General features: G+C 47.9%; 1 protein-coding gene across 1 annotated transcript in view; it reads right to left on the bottom strand.

Annotated features, from left to right (window-relative positions):
* Positions 1 to 8,666: 8,666 nt before the first annotated feature.
* The window catches only part of C1QL4 (complement component 1, q subcomponent-like 4), a 35,571-nt gene continuing 29,613 nt past the window's right edge, over positions 8,667 to 14,624 (bottom strand). Inside the window, exon 3 of the mRNA XM_015405877.1 lies at positions 8,667 to 8,846. Within this exon, the coding sequence (XP_015261363.1) occupies positions 8,667 to 8,846 (180 nt within the window). The remainder of the gene's footprint in view (positions 8,847 to 14,624) is intronic.

Raw genomic sequence — 14,624 nt, forward strand, 5'->3', positions numbered from 1 at the left:
CATTGGGTCCCTCCCTACTGTAGACTGATGTAATCGCTGAGGTGTCAAACTCATTTGTTACGAGGGCCAGATCTGGCATAAATGTCACTTTGTCAGGCGGGGATATGTCATACCAGTTACCGTAGATATAAACTTTATAAAGGACACAGGGAAACCCAATTAACAATATTCTTTTTTACTCAAAATACAAGCAAAAGTAATTGATTCCTAGCTGTGAAAGTCATTGATTTACTGGGGAACCCACAAAAGCCCCAATAAATGTATTTAATCATGTGCTTGTTTTTCTCCAAGGGATATCTTACAAACCAGTTACTTTTTGCATATATATAGCAGTTTTAGTAGACAAGTTATCTTCCTTGCAAGTAAATAAGGTAGTTTTTCAGCACCCCTCGAATACGCCCAGCCTCAGCAGCCAAGCATGGCAACGATCCATCTCTTGCTCTTTGTTTCCTCTCTTCTCCCGTCCTACCTCCGAGGATCTCAAGGACTCACCCCTCCACCACCCCATCCCCATCCCTACCAACCCTACCACCACTACCAACCCTGTGAGGTGGACCATGCTGAGCGACCATCCCTGGGTGACCCAGATGACAGGGTCCTGGCTGTGGGGGGTGTGGGGGTGAACCTGGCTCTCCCAGATCCTCCCACCCCCAGTTCTCATCCCTCCTGCATTTCCCACAGAAGTGGCGGGGCTTTGGGGAAGGAGTGATGGAGGGACTGTTTCCAAAACCTCCAGAGGGTGCTTTTTATCATCCTGCAACTGCTTTTCCCTCTTGGGCTGAGAATAGGTGGGGGGAGAAGGGAGGTTGCCGTCCTCCACCTGCCCTGACACTCACTCTGCCTCCCAGCTCCTCTGCTGTTCGGATGTGCAGCAGTGACAGCAGCGCCCATTTTTCCCTTTGTTGCTTCATGTGCTTCTGATGCTGGGACATTTTCCCCCTCAGAGTGGCGTGCACAAGACAGGCTAGTTGCCTCCCATTCCATGTGCTGGCTCTCCTCCTCCTCTCTCCTCCACCGACCCATCTCTTTGTTGGCAAACTGTGGCTCCGCATGCCCACTCTCGCCAACCCCCTCACAGTCACCTTTTGAAAAAAATGCAAAGCCGGCTGCTCAGCTCTGTCCCCCCACCCCCAGTGGCTTTGCAGCACTTGGAGGAGACAGGAGGAGGAAACACCCATGCCTCCTTTTTTCTCTACCTTCACTGCCATTCCCCCCCACTATTTTACCTCAGTCTCTTAGCCCCACCCCTAGCCATTTCCTTTCTATTTCTCGACAGCTTCAACCACACACACACATCACTGTGTGTGTCTGCTCCCCCCCCCCCCCCCGAAGCCTCCCCCCCACCCCCCCTCGCTTTGCTCACAGGGTGGATGGGCTGGTTCTGGCCCACGGGCCATATGTTTGACACCCCTGGGGGTCATGTTTGCTTTAATCCTAACTGTGGGAACTCTTGAAAACTTTGTAATTCCCTCTCATCCATAAGAGATCCCAAGGATCCTCTAATCCAGCCCCTTTGGTTGTGGCGGGCTAAGTGTCCTCAATGTATGCTATAGCATGCAGACATCAACATGTTATGCTTTGGGCACATATACTCATATATGTCAGGATGCAATCACAGTTGCATACTGGCACAGATACGCCCAGCCCTGCTTTCCCAGCCCTCCATAACACACCCTGTTTACACTTTGCTGAGCATTGGTGCACAAATGTGCTTGAATCCCTGTGTCTCAATTGCATGTTGTCACAGATCTTCCCTCCTCTGGGTTTGTCTCATGCAAATCTTGGCCATGAGATGGACATGGGAGGGGGAGATGGAGGGGGAGAGGCCAGGACTGGAGGGAGTTCTCTGCCTAGCCTCCCGTCTCCCTCCCTTCATTGATGAGTTCTGCTGAATTATTCCTCCCAAGGGGCAACACGTGACTCTCTGGCCCTTGGCTCCTTCTCCTAGCAGCTTACCCAGTCTGATCAGACAGGAAGCTTAAATCCCCAGCTTCCCACCTCAGCAGGGCTGGGGAGCTCATTACCGCAAAAGCGCCTCTCATCATCCGTCAGAACAATGACAGGGGCCAGCACATAGCACCAAGGAGCCAATGGTAGCGGGAGATAGAGAGTGTAGGGGGGATGGAGGACTCTATACAGATGTGTCTGAGGAGGAGCAACATTCAGTGGACACACATGTCCTTCCCTCATATTGCTATCCATACATATGAAGCTGTACATAAAGGGGAAGCTGTGGGCATATCTCCGCATCACTGCCATGCTTTATGCACGTGCAACTGCTGACATGCTGCATGTGTGGAAAGACATTCATTACTAGGTGGAGGTTCTTGACTGAGGGGTAACACCATCGCACTGCACTGCTGCTACATGTGGCAGAGATGAATGTTGCTTGAAGCCGGCTCACTGATTGGTTGAACATGGACCTGTGGTGCACATGGTAAATATCTGCAGAGGACAGTGTGTGTGCATGATATAGGACGGCCTTGCCAGTGTGTACGTTGTGCTGCCTTGTCTGAATGAAGGTGTGTGGTTTTTACATTTGTCATCTACATAAAATAATTCTCTTTACCCAGGGGTCGTTTCTTAGAAAAAGAGCTAGGGGAACTCATTAGCATAACTCATTAGCATATGCCACACACCCTGACATCACCGGAAGTGTGTCATAAGGCCACACCCCCTGACATCACCGGAAGTGTGTCATAAGGCCAAACACCCCACCCCCAACAATTCCGGCCGCCAGCGGCAACCTTGCACTTCCACTGCTGAGCCCCATGAGGGGCCCGGCGGTGGACCTGCAAGGCCGGCGGGAGTGCAAGGAAGCCCCGCGAAGGCCCTCCCTGGCCCCAGGCAGGCAGGGGTGGGGAGAGGCAGGGAGGAAGCAACTTACCCTCCCTCTTCTCCTGCCTCCTCCTGGCTAAATGAGGTCCGGAAGCGGGGCGGCCGGAAGCAGGGGGCGGGGCTTCGTCATGTGCCCCGCCCCCCGTACCTCACCCGGGGGGACTGCGATCCCCCGCGATCCCCCCGAAATGGCCTCTGTCTTTTCCAATTTAGATACCCCCCCCCTGTGGGAAGGAGAAATAACTGAGAGTGTTAAAGGAGAGACAAGGAAGAGCTCAGGGTGATGACTTCTGTTGTAAAGGTGTTCAGCCCTGGGGCATCTGTTAATATGAGGGGGGGGAGCTAGGGATGCCTGGAATCATACCCCCCCCTTTTCCGTTCCACTGGCTACAAAGAATTGAGATTGGATTCAAGTTGCCAGCTCCTGGTTGGGAAATTCCTAGAGATTTAGGGATGGACCTGGGGGAGGGGCAGGCCATCAGTGGGGTATAAAGCCATAGACCCCACTCTCTAAGGCAGATCTCTGTAGTCTGGTAATAAGCTGTCATTCCAGGTCTTCAGATACCAGCTGGAGACTGGCAACCCTAGATTGGATCCAGCCAGTTTTCGGTGTCATCTCCCCTAATCCCCCTCTTTACTATAACCTCTTCCTGTAATGTTTTTGTGTATGTAGGTCCCATGGTCCCCAGGGTAGACAAAGGGGACTTTTCTTCCATTTTTCACCAGCAACAAAGATGGTTAGATTCTACCCCTGGTCTATACTTGCAGCTCAGCAAGGTGGTAGAATGAACTTCCACTCAGGTGGAAGGATTATGTTTTTGAATGTCTGTTTAAAAAGATATCCTTCATACATAAGACAGAAGTGATTATGAAATATACAGGGTTCAGAAGCATTGAGTGATCAGCTCATAGTTTATTAGTGAATTCAGCTTAACTCTAAGACAACCTCAGCAGAACCGCAGTTGTTATGTATTCACTGTATTAAATGTAATGTTAAGCTTAGCCAGGATTCTAAGCTGGAACAATCCTATTGGCTAACGAATAATTGTAACCAATCAGAAGTCAGAGAACTGTGCTGGAGGGAACTAATCTGGTTGGTTGTTATCCTTACAATGTTATTGGTCCTTAACTGTTGTGGGCGTGGCTACTTCAGCCCGGGATAGTTAAAAGGGAGCTATGATCCACTGTTTGTTGTTGTGTGTTCTTCTGATGTTCCTGTTATTAATAAAGCTGAATCACTTACTTACAACGGTGTTGATTCAATACTTGACAGCAGCCCTGCTTAAATGTGCACCCAACACCAAACCCAACACACACCCACACCCAGTGATAGACTATTCCACTGTATCTTAATTGGTTCCTTCTAGGATCCTGGCTGTCTATTGGTTGGTTACTCAAGCTTAGTCAAGGTCCTCGGTAGCATTCCAGCTCATAACAGATTATGCCTGTGCTAGTTTTATGTTTTTATTGTACTTTCAAGGAGTTAAAAAACAGACCTGGGGAAACATGCCAAAAACAGTGTCTTCTGCCTTGCAGTCTCTGAAGTAGTACTGCCTCAATATTTTACCAGTGCATTTCTTTGTGTCTGTGGCTTAGGACTGAGATCTGGCATTGCATACATTTTTAAGGTGATACAGGCAATGCTCCTGTGGCAGATCTCCTTGCTTCTTCTCAAGTTGCAATTTTGAGTCCGTAGGTTGCTTTTTTAAAAAGTCCCATTGTTTCGTTTGTGAGTTCTCAGTGCTGTTACATTCGTTAGTACAAATGTGTGCATTACCCCCCGAGCCATCATGTTTATATTTCAGAACTTCATCGTCCCCATTGTTCTGTGCGGTCTTCTCTGTAGTTTCCTGCCCATTGTTGACAAATAAATGGTATTCCAGATGCCACACTATAACTCACATGATAGGGTACCATTCCAAACTATTTATTTATTCCACAAATGGTTGACATAGACATGGGAGGGGGGGACCATTCAAATGAACCTGATTGTCCCATCAGTCTGCCATGCAACCAGTGCCAAGTGAAGAGTGGAGTGTGCAGTTCTCACGTAATTCACAGTGTTCTTACCAGAGGCAAGTATCAAACCTGAAACTGGTTACCCTTTGGGAGTGGGTTGGATTGCAGGGGAATTTTATAAGTATATATATTTTCACATGCAAATATGGGAAGAAAGAGTTTTAAAAGTTCTCTTACACTGAATTCACAAAAAACTCTTTCCTAAAATGCACAGCTGGAAAAGCTAGAAGCTCAACTTTTTATGTGAAAGCTGAGATTTTCAGGAAGCTGAATTATATACCCAATTTAAAATTTGGTGCTTTTGCCAGACTTCTGTGTGGAGTGCACCCAAGTGTATCTGAATCCGGTACGGAGCTCTGGGGCAATGTAAAGAAGCCAATGGAAGAGGTTTCTCATAATGCAGTATAGGAAAATATATGTGTGCCAAGAGAGTGTGTGTGTGTATCTCTGTTGTAAGCCTGAGCGGGTATGTATACAAGTGTATTCTGGGATAGTGTATGGTGTTGATGCTTGGTAAATACAATGTTGACATTCAGCTACTGCAGTGTTCATTGAACTGACACCAACAAAAGACAAGATGTGAGTCAAAAACAAGAGTATCTTTATTAACTGATAAAACACAGATTCTGATCATTTAAAGACACAGAGTCAAGTGGTCCCAGTGGTGTTCGTGTTCCTGGCAGGAATGACATTCTGACGCTGAGTTCACAGCCATGCCCTGGGGCCTCTCCAGCAGGTTTCTGTCTATAATATGTAGTAGGCACTGTCCAGATCCTCAGTGGGCTTGAAAACTGCTAACGCAAGGACAGGCATGCAGCATGGACTGTGCAAATTAGCCAGGCTGCAGTGGGGTCCAGACTGCAGCCATCAACAGTGGATGGATTCTTTCTCATCTCAGAGGGGAAAGAAAGAAGGAGCAGATGGGAAAGGAGGAGCAGGACAGGGTGAAACAGTGGAGGGAGGAAGATATTAATGGAGGTAATATAAATGTGCAGATTAATTGTACGTGGTATGTTTGTGCACTAATACATGCACACTCATGTACTTGTGTGTGCATATAGCATACACTTTTAATTGCTATAATGTACACAGCCATGCACAAGCATGTGAACTTTACTGCATACGTGTTGTGAGGCATAATTTGTGTGCGCTTGTGTATGATCTTCATTTCACCTTGTCTCCTCTGATATTTTATACCAGACATGTATCCTTTCAAATTCAAATGTGGTACATGCACACGCACATGCAAACCTATGCATGTCTGTGAATATTTGTGAACCTCACTGCAAGCAGGCATATCTTCATGTATTATCTGGGTTGGGAAAAATCCCAGTAGCATCGATAGAGAAATCTTGTTTTTGGCACAGGGGAATTTGGAACATGCCTTCAGCCCTGAGCAAGGCTGCTGCCTCAAATCTGATTCTGGCACTGAGGAATTTGTTCCTTCCAACATCCCCTCTGCACACACGACAGCCATACCGGTGGCAGCATGTACAGCTCTGTTTGGATTAGCAGATACTGCCTGGGAGGAACTAGTTTAGTATTAGCTTAGTTTGATCTAGTAGTCCTGAAGTATGCATAGATCTGCAGATATGTGTACACAGAACATGTTGTACATCTCAGTTCATGTGCAAAATGGCCACACACATGGAAGAATATAGATATACATAGGTATGGATATGTAGAATGAAAGACCTTTCTTTCCTCATTAGCAAAGGAAGGCTGTTGCTAGGTAAACCTGTGATGGGATCTCGTCTGTCCCCCTACTCTTCTCTCCCTCGTCCCCCCCCCCCATGTTAGGACTCTGGACACTACTGTAATCAAAAGACAAAGGCTTGGATCCAGCGATGCAGAGATGTAAGTGGACTTTGTGCAGCTCTGCTTGCACACGATCTTGGGCAATGCCTAGGGCTTTTCTCCCTGTATATTATAGTGCCCAGAAACTGGTTGCACAAGGTACTATGGAAGCAAAAATGCAAATGGGGAAACAGTAAGTTTGGCCTGATACAAGCAGCTGCTGTAGTCTTTTTCAAGAGCTTGTAGGGCAAGTGGAAATTTTGTGTTGGATCCAACCCATGGTATATCAGTGAGTGTGCATGTTGAAGGATGCATATATATATGTACATGTGTTGGGTGTACTTTGGAGAGAAACTCTGGCTGTGTTCACTTTGCTTGGTGGAAATAAGACCTCTAATTGATATGGCCGAAGTCTGAAGCACATGATGCTTGAGATGGTGTCTGAAGTTGTGTTGGCGCATTCCAAAGAGCTTGTAGTGTTTTCATAGTCTGCTCAGAGTCTGGTTCAAGGTTTTTTGAGATGTTAAGCATTGTAATGAGCTAGTAAGGGTGGCACAACGTTGGGATATAGCTGTGTTTTATTGGAAAAAACCTACTATACCCAGACTTTGAGTGTATTTTTGGATGCTGAATTATTTCGGGGAGGACATGGCTGATATGGACATGGCAGCAGTGGGACTTGACTGGGGCAGATGTGGTTGAGATGGTGCATATTCTACAAGTGTTATGGATGTGTGAATTCGGGTAGTTATGGTGGTTGATTGCAATGCACTTGGATCTTATCAGCTCTCCAACGATCATCAGCCTTACCTGATTCCAAAATGGCAGCTGTGAAATAGGGAGGGGGGGGACTGTCCTTGCTGGCAGGTGTGTCAGTGTTTGGATTACAAGGGTCTATAACATGGTACAGAGCAGTTTCCATTGTCCCCAGGGCAGCCACAGTGATATACTTACACACAAAGCCTTAGCGGCCCCCACAGATTGTGCTCCTCTTCTATCCCAGCTGAAAGTCTCTACGTTAGGGATTTCTATATATATTCATGCAGTTGAACAGTGGATCATCCTATGGGGATCAGCCCCAGTAATACTTGGCTCAATGTACAAAGGCAGGAAGAATCTGGGGTTGAAAGCCCCTATTTGTACATCAAGGGTTGTTTCGATATAGCGGGGTTTGGAGATTAGTTCAGAAGGACAGTTCTCTCCCATTGCTTGGAGTGGGCTCATACTGTGGAACCCAACCACGCACGCAATTTTTATTTGAATCCCGTCCCACCGCTGACAGACAGCACCGGAGTCCAGAATGTTTCCGGAATGTGATTATGACCTCTTGTCCCAAGGGGAAACAGGAGTGTGGATACTAAAGCCTGCTATTCCTACTTTCGCCCCACTCCCCCAACGGACTTTCCCACTGGCTTTTTCTATTGGATAAATAATAGCCTATGAAGTCAGGACTCCTTCACAGGCAACCAATCAGTTGGTCTATGGAATATATACAAAAGGCATCCTTTTTTTTCTTCCTGTGGAAGGGAGCTAATGAATTAATTCACTTTCTAGGTCTTTGCTCCTTAGAATCGTTTAGGGAGCGGATGATATAGAAAACAAACCCCACAACCAATCAGCAGTGGATTTGGACCCCACCCTGCATTAATCAACCTTTTCTTCAAAGTAGGGATATTACTCAAAACCTAGATTTTGCCTCTCTAGGGGATATGGCTGCTACTAACCAGGGGCCCACCCAGGATGATACTCTTATTACCCTGTATCTACCCCCCCAATTCCCCATGCACCCTAAATCCCTTATTTTGCCCACCCTCTAAACAGCATATTGACCCAAGGGGGAGGGCAGCGTCTCCCCTCTCCAAGTGTCTGTTCCGTCCTCTGTTGATTGGAACTAGCAGGAAGGATCCCCTGGGGTCCAGGGAGATGGTAAAGCCAAGAAGAATATTGAGCTGACCCAGAGGGGGAAGGGTTTGGGTAGGTAAAAAGGGTGGGGAAGTAGGAGCCGGCAGGGCTCAATCCGGGTAGATGATGAATCCGGAGAAGGTGCTGTACTTGTTGGTATTGCCACCGTGGACTTTCCCACCGTCCAGCTTGATGAAGACTTCATCGCCCACGTCCAGGTGTAGGATCACACTGTTACTAGCGTAATCGTAGTTCTGGTCAGCATCTTGTGCGATGGCACTGGCCCGGACCTGGAGGAGACAAGCCGATGTTAGCAAGGTCATGAGAGGAGGGCAGAAGGGGACCCCCTCACCAGCCTGTAGTAAGCCTTTGAGCTATTGGTGGGAAGGGCTTTGCTTATTCCGTTCAAGAAGAAATCAAAGGTAAGAATCCTCCAAAATGACCTCCAAAGCTTTGTAGAACTCTCAAACGGCATGTATTTGCATACTTCAGCTAGCGGTGGGCAAGGGAAAAGATCTACTTGTGGCCCTAAAGCTTCACTCTGTTGATTGCTGTCCAGGCATCCGATATATCAAACAGACAATGGCTTTTAAGAGAACTGAATGTGGTTTGAAAGAGGCTTCATTTCCTCTGGTGTGGGCAGACATTTATTTTGTTCTACTGTCGCCTCTGATTCAGAACTGATGAGATGCCAGGGCATTCGTGATTGGATCTTTCCAGCAGTTTTTTTTTTTTTAAAGGGCAATTGTAGCCAGCTCTGCGGGGGGCCTTAGTCAAATTTGGGGCTTCCATGGAGAAGGGGTTCAGCCCTGCCACTCCTCCACAGTTTTTCTAAGCAGAACAGATCACCCCCCCCCCCCGCGTGCTCTCTGTAGCCCTTTAAAGGGAAAAACAGACAAGACACCCTGTCTTTTTTCGCCTGTCAGTGGCTAATAACAGAATGGGGTGTTTATGTGTTTTGATCAGTGTGACCATGTGAAGGGAGAAGGGGTCAGCCGGGGGTCCCCAACCTTTTTGAGCTCGCGGGCACCTTGGAATTCTGACAAAGGGCAGTGGGCACAATCACAGGAAGTGGGTGCCGCAGGAGACGGAGCCAAACACTAAATGCTGGGGATCAAGGTTATGTACAAGTCTAACTCTCCAGCATTCCAGAAAGAAGCTCTGTTTAACAGGATGCCTTTTAATATGCACAGCCTGAGTCCTGCTGGGAAAGGGCCACAACTTGCCCTGCCCACTTGGAGGTTAGTGATCTCCCAATTTTTCCTCTTTTTGATTCTCTGGATAAAACGGGTGTTTTGAAACTGTGCAAAAACATGCCAAACAAAGGTGAAAGTGGGATGATAGCACATTATATATACAGTCAATGATCCCTCATTCAAACAGGCTTCATGGGGGGGGGGAGAATGCACTCATCTACCTCTGGCTTCTGTTGGCTCCTCCCACTTCACCTTCTTGCCTATTTGCATGTCCCCTGGTTGTGGCTGGGAGAGGAAAGGAAAAGAGGCAGAGAGGTGTTTTCTTTGACGTTCAAATAAGTAGCCCTTCCTGAACTTGCACAGGAGCCATGCTTGAAGTCTTCCGGAGCTTGACGTGGCTCCAGAGGTTGCCCACTGGCATTAATAATGGCTTGCATGTATTCTGGGTTTAAACAATGAACATGAGAAAAATGTTTTTTAAAGCTGTGAAAAGGTAAATTATGTAAAATCAACACATTTGCATGTTTTTGAATAATTCAGGCTCTCTTCTCATGGGAATCCCTCGCGACCAGTGGAAATGAGATTCAGCCACCTGTCTGTCACCAGGCACTGACCATGTTCTTTCCCATGTATATGTCTTCTAGCCATAAGGACTAGAAACCTTTTTTTTTGTAAACAGAAGTTTTACGGAAAACTTAATTCTGTTCCGAAAACCATGCTTTGTAATTGTTTCTAAGGTTCAGTCTAAAGGAACTTCTCTCCCATATATCCTTGCCTGCCCCCAGAGGGCTGTTCTCCCACTGAAGGTAGCCTGCCTGGCATCAGCTAGAGCCCCCTGCCCTTTTTCACTGTAGCTCCCACTCTGTGCAGGGGGCTCCCGGAGAAGGGGGGGGAGGAGCACTTTCAGGACATTCCACAAGGCCATTTTATTTGCTAGGGATATAGACTGCAGGTGTATTTGGGAGGAATGGGGACCATTTGGGACATCATCATCAGAAACCCTGTGATTGGTACTCTACCTTGAGCCACAAGGAAAGGCAGGGTCTCTCTCTCCAAGGGAAACACAAAGCCGCTTACATTATTCTCTCCTGGGAAATGTTGTCGCCACAATCACCTTGTGAGGGCGTTGAGGCCCAAGAGGGTGTGGCTGGCCCCTGGTCTCCCAGGGAGCTTCCATGGAAGAGTGGGCATTTGAACCTGGCTCTCCCAAATCTCCATTGGACAATCTAAGGAATAAGTAAAGGTAAAGGTTTCCCTTGCTCGAAAGCCAGTCGAGTCCGACTCTAGGGTTGCGGTGCTCATCTCCGTTTCCAAGCCGAAGAGCCAGCGCTGCCCGAAGACGTTTCCGTGGTCATGTGGCCAGCATGACTAAACACCAAGGTGCACGGAACGCTGTTACCTTCCCACCGAAGTGGTACCTATCTAAGGTATCTAAGGAAAACACAGTGTTTTGTTAAATAAATTTTTGCCGTGAGATCATAGGACATAGACAGCTCTGGCTTTTGAAGGAAGAGTGCTCCTCTTGAGCAGTTTCAGCAGCTTCTCAAAACACGGTGCCTGCCTGATGCCTCTTCCTTAGTGTCCATAAGCACTCACACAGCTGTCTTCTACCTCCAAGGAGCTCAGGGTGGCATGGGTGGTTCTGCCCCTTTGGAGTTTTATCTTCACAATGATGCTGTGAGATGGGTCACCTGAAGGAGGGGCTGACCCAGGTCTCCCAGTGAGCATCAAGGCAGACTGGGGATTTGAGTCGGGTATCCCCAGATCCTAATCTGCTTCTGGCACTGCATCATGTGTGCTATGCTATTTTAGTGTAGTGTTGAAGTGTGTAGACTCTAATCTGAGAGTACCGGGTTTAATTCCCCACTCCTCCACTTGCAGCTGCTGGATGACCTTGAGCAAGCCATAGCTCTGTCAGAGCTATTCCCTCAAGGACAGCTCTGGAAAGAGCTCTCTCAGCCCCACTTGCCTCACAGGGTGTCTGTTGTGGGAAGGGGGAGGGAAAGGAGTTTGTAAGCCGCTCTGAGACTCCGAGTGAAGGGCAGGGTATAAATCCAATCTCTCTCTTCTCTCTCTATATGACAAAGAGAATTGCCTAATCCTCTGTTTTTTGGTGCTGTCTTATGCAGCCACAACAACTTGAATGAATTGGTCTGTATTAGCAATGCACAATAATGGACACTATCCCTGATACTGCTGAGCACTGTTTGGACTAGGGCCAAGAGCTACCAACAGGCAGTTTTATACCCTCTGTGTGTGTGCATGTGTCTGCACGTGCTGAAACCTAAATATGTTATGCAGATACAACATATTTGCATAACCTGCTCCTCAGCAAAGAGCAGAGGGGTCCTCTTAGCACTCAAATTCCTGCACGACACGCTTCCGATTTCTGAAATTTTGTGAAGCAGTGCTCATGTCTCTTCAAGTATCTCTCCTCAGCCGTAAACCTGAAATTCTCAAGATGCTGAATTCTCTTCCAGGCTCACAGATTCTGCACTTGGATGGTGCAGCTAGACCCAGAGAGCACACACAGTGCTGAGCAAACCAATCAGCTATTAAACAAGGAGAAGCAGAAAATAACTGAAGATTGACAACGGGAAGCCAAGGCTCAGAGGCCAAGCTGGGGTTAGTCCAGACATCTGCCTGTACATCCCAAATGGCTATTTTTTCGAGTCCTCATCCATGTGCACAAAGGCCTCCCGTACCTGTAGCCCCTGGTCCTTGGAACGTCCACCTGAGACTGTTTTGCTACAATGGCCTGCAGGTCTATGGTGGCATTTTTTTGGCTGGCAGGGTTAACCATTAGTTCCAGCCAATGGTGTCTGTTTGCCTTACAAACTGACACAAACAAAAACTGCTTTAAGCCTCACTTGTAGAAATGTTTGCAGGCTGCAGTCCTGTGTACCTGGGAGGAAGTCCACTTGTGCAGAACTAGGGATTACTTCCAAGGAAGTAATCCACAGGATCAGGCTGGGTTCTATTCTGGCTTCTGGGCTGGGGCTGTTAGAGGTGGCAAACTTTTAGGCAGAGGCTTGAATAAGAAATATTGTTTTGGATACTGCTTCAGGATTGTGATCGGGCATGGTGTCATGGTTGGGCTAGAGTTGGGGACTAGGGTTTGGGAGACCCTAGTTCAAATCCCACCATGGAAGCTTGCTGACTTGGTTAAGAACCTAGGGGTGATAAGGGATCCAGCATTACTGCTGGAGAAGTGAGTTAATACAGATGCAAAAAAATTTTTTTTGCTTTCTTCCAGCTTGATCTGGCTTGGAAGATGAAGCCTGGAGTTCCCCCAGAACTGCAACTGATCTCTGGACTACGTGGATGATTTTCCCTGGAGTGAAAGGGCAGCTTCATATCCCTGCTTGAGCAGCTTTCCCACCCACCCTCAAACCTCCAGGACTTTCCCAACCTGGAGATGGCAACCCTGTTGTGGAATGGCCTGCCTGAGGAGGGCAGGAGGAAGGCCTCCACAATGCTGTCATTCCACAAATTATGTAAAAAAGAATTGCTCAGGAGGGCATTTGTATAAACGTAATAGGGCTTATATTATAATGAAATGGCTCAGGAAGGTGAAAGAAGTACGTTTCGCCCTTTCTGACAATACAAGAACTCGGGGATACTCAATGAAATTGCTGAGCAGTCGGGTTAGAACGGATAAAAGGAAGTACTTCTTCACCCAAAGAGTGATTAACACATGGAATTCACTGCCACAGGAGGTGGTGGCGGCTACAAGCATGGACAGCTTCAAGAGGGAATTAGATAAGCACAAGTGGAGACCCGCAAGAAACTTGCGGGATAGTTATCCTATTCCTCACACCTTTGCTTCCTCCTGTCTCCCTCTACCTCTCTCACACTCTTTTTCCCTTCTGCCCCCCCTCCTTTCTTTCTCTTTCTCCTTCATGTATGGTTTGGAGGGTGAAGTCTATGGCATTATATTGATCTGTAGTTCCTGCCCTCCTCAAGTTCCACCCTCCCCAGGCTCCACCCCACAAATATCCAGGAATTTCCCAGCCTGGAGTTGGCAACACAATTTCCTTCCCACCCAATAGCCAGCCTACCTTTATCTGCCTCTCTGTCTTCAGCTTTCCATCTCCACACCCCTCCCCCATAGCCTCTACCTAGGAAAATTACAGTCTTTCTCCACAGTGGGGACCAAAGCAGCTTACATTATGCTCTCCTCCTTTTTATCTGCACAACAACCCTGTGAGGTTGGCTAGGCTGAATGTATGTGACTGGTCCAAAATAACCCAGTTAGCTTCCACTGCAAGATAGGGATCTGAACCTGGGTCTTGCAAACCCTAATCTGAAGCTCTAACTGATGGCTGCTGATGAACAGTAGCAAGCAGCTGGGCCTACTTGAGTCATGCAAATCAGGTGGTATCAAGTCACCCAGAGGGTGCTGCCGAGGGATGCCAGCCTCCAGGTGGGACCTGGGGATCCCCTGTAATTCCTGCTCATTTCCAGACTACAGAGATAACTTCCCATGGAGAAAATGGATGCTTTGGAGGGTGGACTCTGTGACATTGTACCCCACTGAGGTCCCTGTCCTCCCCAGGCTCCTCCCGCAAATCTCCAGGAGTTTCCCAGCCTGGACCTGGCAACCTTATCCAGAATCCCCTGTCGGTGGCCAGGGGGGGAACCTGGCAACCCTAAAGTGCTGGCAGGCCTAGGCTTGGCAACCTCTAAGGGGGGCCTGAAGGAAACCCCCCCCCCCAACAACTGGATTCTAGACAGAAGAGGTCTGTCTCCCTGGAGAAAATGGCTGCTTTGGAGGGTGGACTCTGTGGCATTATGCCCAGCTGAGGCCTCTCCCTTCCCCAAACCCAGCCCTCCTTACAGTCCACCTCAAAACCTCTAGGGATCCCCCAG

Source organism: Gekko japonicus, unplaced genomic scaffold (assembly GCF_001447785.1).
Source record: "Gekko japonicus isolate JY-2015 unplaced genomic scaffold, Gekko_japonicus_V1.1 scaffold246, whole genome shotgun sequence".
In the NCBI taxonomy this organism is placed as follows: Eukaryota; Metazoa; Chordata; class Lepidosauria; order Squamata; family Gekkonidae; genus Gekko; species Gekko japonicus.